Source organism: Octopus bimaculoides, chromosome 20 (genome assembly GCF_046866305.1).
Source record: "Octopus bimaculoides isolate indiv1 chromosome 20, ASM4686630v1, whole genome shotgun sequence".
Taxonomy (NCBI): Eukaryota; Metazoa; Mollusca; class Cephalopoda; order Octopoda; family Octopodidae; genus Octopus; species Octopus bimaculoides.
The window spans coordinates 44,611,639-44,619,138 of NC_142947.1; the positions used below are offsets into that span (position 1 = coordinate 44,611,639).

Here is a 7,500-nt window from a genome sequence, read left to right on the forward strand (position 1 = left end):
CTAACACCGCCTCCAGTTCCACCAGTCAAAAGACCACCACCACCACCGCCGCCGCCACCACCATCCTCCTACCACTACCACCACCGCTATCACTAATCCTCGTTACCAACCACCACCACCTACCACTACCACCACCACCACCACCACCACCAATACAATCAGCAATCTTCATTACCACCCCCTCCACTACAGCACACTACCACCAACGCCACCACCACTAACACCAATAAGAGCGACGCTACCTGTAATTTCCGACCCTCCCTGCCACCTACCACCACCACCAACGCCATCCCCGCCGTCACCAACATTATCACTAGAACTACCACCACCACCACCACCACCACCTACACCAACAACACCACCAAGAGTGCCACTACCTATAATTTCCGCACCACCACCACCACCACCACCACCAGTCGTCGAAGTTTGACAGCGTATGTACTTCAGTAAGGTAACCAATAACATTAAGTCCATATTTGTCTCACCTGTCGTGAAAAAAAAACATTTTGTCTTCGTAAGTCGAACACTTAACAGAGTAAAACACCGTTTCTTGAATTTCCCTTTCACTCGGCTCTTTCTTCCTCCTCTATCTCTCCTTCTCTCCCCCCCTCTCTCTCTCTCTCTCTTTCTCTCTCTTTCTCTTTTACTTTCTTTCTTTTTGCCCCCACTCATTCTCTCTGTCTCTGCCTCTCTGTCTTTTCTGTCTCTTTCTGATGTAAGTGTTCGAGTATAAGGACCCTGTTTGTAGGGACACGGAATGTAAATACTACAGTCACGTGTAAAACACACACACAGAGACACACATGCGCAAAGGAACTTACCTAGAACTCACTCAACTTTTTATTCCGTATTCCTCGAATGTTACCCGGTACTTCTCAAGTCTTCGTAACCGGTTTCTACTTTCGAAGAGAAAATTGGAAACCAGAACGAATTCAAACCAAGGAACGAAGCACTTTAATATGACACCAACATTATCAACAACACCAACATTATCAACAACACCAACATCCGTAATAATAATAACCGGAGCAATAACACCAACGATTATTACGACAAGAGAGTGTTCGGGTTATTTGGTCTGCTAGAAACAGCAGCTAAGACTGTTCGTTAAATAACAGTCTACCAGCTTAAAAAATAGAAGGTGGGAAAAGGAACACCACATTATTTAAGGCAGGATGGTCATGTTTGGAATGCCTTTGATCATAGGTCTGCTTATTCAGGATTGACTTAAAGCTAGACAACAACAATAACAATAACAATAACAGCGAAAGACAAAAACAAAATATGACGGTTACAAAGATAAGGTAAGATCCGGAATCTAAGGAATCGTTTGCCTTTCTGCAATTTTGGTATTAACCTCTATATTCTTAATCTTTGAAGAAGAACAAATTTCCGAAACGTTGGATTTCAATCCCTTACAGCAAATCAACAATTCCGTTATTTATTTTGGATTTCCTTTGAATCTTCATGCCGTAAAGGTATTATCCGAAGTGTTAGTATTGCCCATAAAGGTGCTAGCATTGGTTTTGGTGTTTGGTGGTGTTGTTATTGTTGTTGATGTTGGTGTTGTTGTGTCAAAGCCAGTAAAAGGTCACATGACACTATGTCAACCAATCACATCCCTCATGATGAAAATATTCCCATCCAGGTAAGCCACTTTTATGTTCGTTATATGAAGACTGGGTATCTTCTTTTGATACTTGTTCTTACCATTCTTGTTGCCATGACCGATGTTGTTCTTGTTCTTGTTGATGTTGCTTACCAATTTAGGTAGCTAATGGTTTATCCACCACCATCAAAAATGCGTGTCATCCAAACAAACTTAATCTGTCGCCCTATTCAACAAACTTAGTCTATCGTCCGGTTTAACAAACTTAATCTGTCGCCCAGTTTAACAAACCTAATCTGTCGCCCGGTTAACCAAATTTAATCTGTTGCCCGGTTTCACAAACCTAATCTGTCGCCCGGTTTAACAAACCTAATCTGTCGTCCGATTAACCAAATTTAATCCGTCGCTCGGTTTACCAAATTTAATCCGTCGCTCGGTTTAACAAATTTAATCTGTCGCCCGGTTTAAAACACTTAATCTGTCGCCCGGTTTAACAAACTTAATCTGTCACCCGGTTTACCAAATTTAATCCGTCACCCGGTTTACCAAATTTAATCCGTCGCTCGGTTTAACAAATTTAATCTGTCGCCCGGTTTAAAACACTTAATCTGTCGCCCGGTTTAACAACGCCCGCTTGGCACCTTGGCTCTCTTTAGCGGAATTCACTACATTACAAGCTTTAGGTCCTAATCTCCAATTGGGGAACACCTTTCTCCCATCCAATAATTTCGGAGACCTGTAAAGGATTATGCTCCCATTATTTCCTACTGACTAAGCGATTAAAAAGAACTAGCTAAAATAGATTCGAGGAAAACAGACCCTCCAAGAGCACGCTTAAGCCCTCTACTGCAACAGTTTTGTGTTTTCCCATTTCTCTTACAGTACCTCAAATTTCTGTTAGAGAACTTTAAATTCCTTTTACAGCACCTCAAATTTCTCTTGCAGTACCTCAAATTTCTGTTAGAGAACCTTAAATTCCTCTTACAGCACCTCAAATTTCTCTTGCAGTACCTCAAATTTCCGTTAGATTACCTCAAATTTTCCTTACAGTACCTCAAATTTCTGCAAGAGTACCTCAGATTTCTTCCATAGGCTTTATCCGATTGGAAGTATTAGGTACCAAATACTTGTCAATCCTACAGTCTTTGCGGTTGAGTCTTTGAATCTTAGTGTCACATTCATTCTACAAAAAGCTTTGGAACTCAAACAAGCCAATTCCACAGTTTTTCTGCAACGGAGAGTTTCAAGCTCCGCTGTACAAACCTCCGAAAAGTTACATGGCTCGTAATGTTTATAACCGAAACGTGATACAGAAGGCGGCATTTCGTTTGGCACGTTCTGCCTTTTATTCTTCCGACGTCGTTTGCTCGGCTTTGATCTCAGCTCTCACAGGTAAGGGAAGCAAACATTGAAAGGATATGAATCAAAGGGAAATAGACTTTCAGAAGGTTATGGAAGAAATAAACGGTAAGAAATATGTAATTCTTCCAGTCACGTATCACTGTTTTGTTCTTTCTTTTCCTACCTTACCCGCTTTCAAGTTAAACAACCATGTTTGATCTACATAGATTAAGATTTGCAAACCGATTAAAATCACAAACCTTTCTCTCTCTCTCTCTCTCTCTCTCTCTCTCTCTCTCTCTCTCTCTCTCTCTCTCTCTCCCTCTTCATTTATTTACTTATTTATCTATTTATCTATTTATTTATTTATTCATCTATTTATTTATTGGCATTGTCAATAGTCATTGCTCTTATCGAGTCAATGTGTTGTGTTGTGTTTTCTTTTCTTTTTTCTTTTTCTTTTTTTTATGTGTATAGGCGTGTGTATGATTGTGTAGTAAGAAACTCGCTTTACAGTCACGTGGTTTCAGGTTCAAGTGCCACTGTGCGGCACCTTGGGCAAGTGTCTTCAACTATAGCCTCCACGCCGACCAATGCCTTGTGAAAGAATTTGGTAGACGGAAACTGACTGGAAGCCCGTCGTATATATATATGTGTGTGTGTGTGTGTGTGTGTGTGTGTGTGTGTGTGTCTAGGTTTAACCACTCTACTGCCTCTTGACAACAAGTGTTGGGTTACTTACATCCTGTGAGGTAGCGGTTCGGTAAATGAAGCCGATACAGTAAGTCCCAGATTTAAAAATAAGTTCTGGGTCTATTTGTTTGACTAAACCAGTGTTTCCCAAAGTGGACGGTATTGCACCCCTGGTGGGGAGCGGTGGAAACTTCCTAGGGGCGTTGAAGAAAAGTGAGGCGACAATGGGGTAACGATTCATGTAAAAACAACGAAATAATGGGTCCATTACGTTAAGTTTTATTTGTGAAATACTGTTGCTTTGAATTTGCTTCAGAAAGAGGTCTGTGTTTGTGATGGTTAGTTGAGGTGGGGGCGCTTGGAACGTGACCTGGGTATCAAGGGGGCGGCAGCCCGAAAAACTTTGGGAACCACTGGACTAAACTTTCGAGGCGTATGTGTATATATATATATATATATATATATATATATATATATATATATATATATATAGGTTATGAGCGATAGTGGTGTCAATTAGACCCAGAGGTTTCAGGTAATGCTGAGTAAGTGCTATGGATAGACCACGGTTAAGCTCCAGGTTCGATTTACAAAGCCAACGACCAATCTTAAAAACAATTGGATCTTACTCACAAGATATTGGAATCTTATATGTATACCATTCTTCCTAAACATTGGATTTACAAATACAATATCCCTACATTCACTCTCTATTCCCTATCTTAACTAAACTAACTATTGCTTAATCATCCTCTCACACCGTCTCCGACGAAGGAATATAATAAATATCCTGGAAACAGCTGTAAGACATTCTATTTATAAATGTTCTATATTATACACAGCCTTGGTTTTTTTTTTTTATCTCATTACGAAAAGTATATCATATATATATATATATATATATATATATATATATATATGTAGGGTTGGCGAAAATTCAGCTGACAGTAAATCAAAACCATTTAATTCCAGGATTTATTTATGTTTAACAACTGAATGAATTTAATAAAAACATCTGAAGAATGAAACACCATGGAAATTATTCAAACTGAAGTCCTTCTTGAGCGACAATACAGAATTCGAGTCAATACAGAATTACAGACAATATTTATGGAATTTTGATTTACTGTCAATAGACTTTTGGCCAACCCTGTATGTGTGTGTTATTTCTTTACTACCCACACGGGGCTAGACACAGAGGGGACAAACAAGGACAGACAAGCGGATTAAGTCGATTATATCGACCCCAGTGCGTAACTGGTACCTATTTAATCGACCCCGAAAGGATGAAAGGCAAAGTCGACCTCGGCGGAATTTGAACTCAGAACGTAGCGGCATACGAAATACCGTTAAGCATTTCGCCCGGCGTGCTAACGGTTCTGCCAGCTCGCCGCCTTTTTTTATATATGTGTTATTTTTATGTGTGTGTGTGTGTGTGTGTGTGTGTGTGTGTGTGTGTGTGTGTGTGTGTGTGTGTGTGTGTGTGTGTGTGTGTGTGTGTGTGTAGGTTAGAAAATTTTCGTTGAAAGTTTACTATGGTGTCGTCAAACGGTAATGTATGAGACAGCAGAGGTCATCTTTAAAGGTCACTGTGTAGGAATGTCAACATTTGTGCATCACGTTGCTGACGCAAGTGGACGGAGATATAACGATTTCCAAGATGCTTCTATGAGCTGTTTAGCCATAGGTTATGCTTCATTGAGCAAAGCGGAATTCCAACTGTGACTCTTCCACTTTGTTGGAGAAATACCTCGAACTACGATATCGATTTGTCAATGTGTTAAAACGTAAAACTCTGTATTCCTATCGCGAGCAGCTTTTCTATATATGTGTATCTTGGACTACATTATTTTTTGTGTCTTCCATCTTTGAAGACAATAACTTGTGATTTGAAGAGAATTGTGCAGCTATCTTTAGCAAACTGAGTGACCACGTCGATTAGGGGGTGACAATGGGTGGGGGCGTGTCATACAAGTGTGCCACGGATGTGTTCTATGGTCGACAAAAAACCGTTAGATTCACTTCGACATTTAGATTTAATTTGCCAAAATATTTTCGTCGCTTTGAGACGGTGACCTGATCACTGACAAAATTCCGTGAGATGCAATATATGGCTGTGTGGTAAGTAGTTTGCTTACCAACCACATGGTTCCAGGTTCAATCCCACTACGTGATACCTTGTGCAAGTGTCTTCTACTCTCGCCTCGGGCTGACCAAGACCTTATGAGTGGATTTGGTAGACGGAAAGTGAAAGAAGCCCGTCGTATATATATATATATATATATATATATATATATATATATATATATATATATATATATATATATATATATATATATATGTATATGTTTGTGCGTCTGTGTTTGTCCACCCCACCCACCCCCATTATTACTTGACTAGCGATGTTGGTGTGTTTACGTCCCCGCAACTAAGCAGTTCGGCGAAAAGAGACCGAGAGAATAAGTACTTAAAAATAAGCTCTAGGGTCAAACCGTTCAACAAAAAGGGGGTGCTCCAGTATGACCGCAGTCAAATGGCTGAACCAAATAAAAGAATAAAAGTATATATATATATATATATATATATATATATATATATATATATATATATATATATATATATATATATATATATATATATATATATATGCGTGCGCGCACACACACACATAGACATACATAGACACACACAGAGGAGGAGGTGCTGAAAAGTTCCTGGCTTTAAGGGTGGCGCAAAAGGCCTGGTTGGAGGCCCAAACTTCCGAGTTCTTTTACAGAGCTTAGAAAACCTGACGGACCGTTCCAATAAGTGAATTTGAATACGTTGAATAAAATCATAATTAACTGATCCTCTTTTATTTTCTTTTACACTCAAAGCCGGGATCGTTCCGGCACCCCCACGTAAGTTATTTATCATAAAGAGCATAATAAAATGACAAATATTCCATGAAAATAAACAGATACTACACTACGTGTTTTGTGTTTTCCCAACAGTTGATCAACCGCAGGTTTATCTCGTAAACGATCGGTAAATATCGGCAGGGAAACACTTAAGAGGTGTCATCTGCGTAGTTTTTTTTTATGACAATGCAAACAGACATGACTTTTGTTAAACCACCGACGACTGTATTTCATTGTCATTTCTCTTATCTATCAATTGTTCCAGTCGTTCGAACTGTGGCCATGCTGGGGCACCGCCTTAAAGAGCTTTTTTTTTTTTTAGTTATATGAATCGACCCTAGAACTCTTTTTTTTTTTAAAGCGATACTTGTTCCATTGGTCACTTTTGCTGAACCGCTCGGTTACGGGAAAGTAAATACACCAACACCGACTGTCAAGCGGTGCGGAGGACAAACCAAACACAGACACAAACACACACACACACAGACGCAAATACACACACACACACACAGACGCAAACATACACACACACCTATACGTCAGGCTTCTTTTTGCCTATATATGTATATATATATATATATATATATATACGACAGGCTTCTTTCTGCCTATATATATATATATATATATATATATATATATATATATATACATATACACACAGACATATATGTGCGTACACGCTTACTCATGTATATGCAAACATATATACATATATTCATAGATACTTATACGTACATAACATTCACATATACATGCAGAAGCACACGCACACACACACACACACGATCTATTTGACTTGCACTACCTACTCCGCCACATCCCTACCAGACCTTTTAAAAACCAACACAAAAACCACTGAAATTTTTCCTTCTAACAGAAACATGACAACAGCCAAACCAAACAACGGTTGCAATGTTTCAGCAACAGATACCAGCATTTGCAATTGAGAATCTA

The 7,500-nt window shown here is 39.3% G+C and overlaps 1 protein-coding gene across 1 annotated transcript in view; it reads left to right on the forward strand.

The window, feature by feature from the left end:
- Nucleotides 1-7,500, forward strand: part of LOC106877457 (sodium-dependent phosphate transport protein 2B) — a 30,604-nt gene that overhangs the window by 585 nt on the left and 22,519 nt on the right. Inside the window, exon 1 of the mRNA XM_089338485.1 lies at nucleotides 1-1,648. This exon is cut by the window's left edge and continues 585 nt beyond it. Within this exon, the coding sequence (XP_089194611.1) occupies nucleotides 1,604-1,648 (45 nt within the window). The 5' untranslated portion in view covers nucleotides 1-1,603. The remainder of the gene's footprint in view (nucleotides 1,649-7,500) is intronic.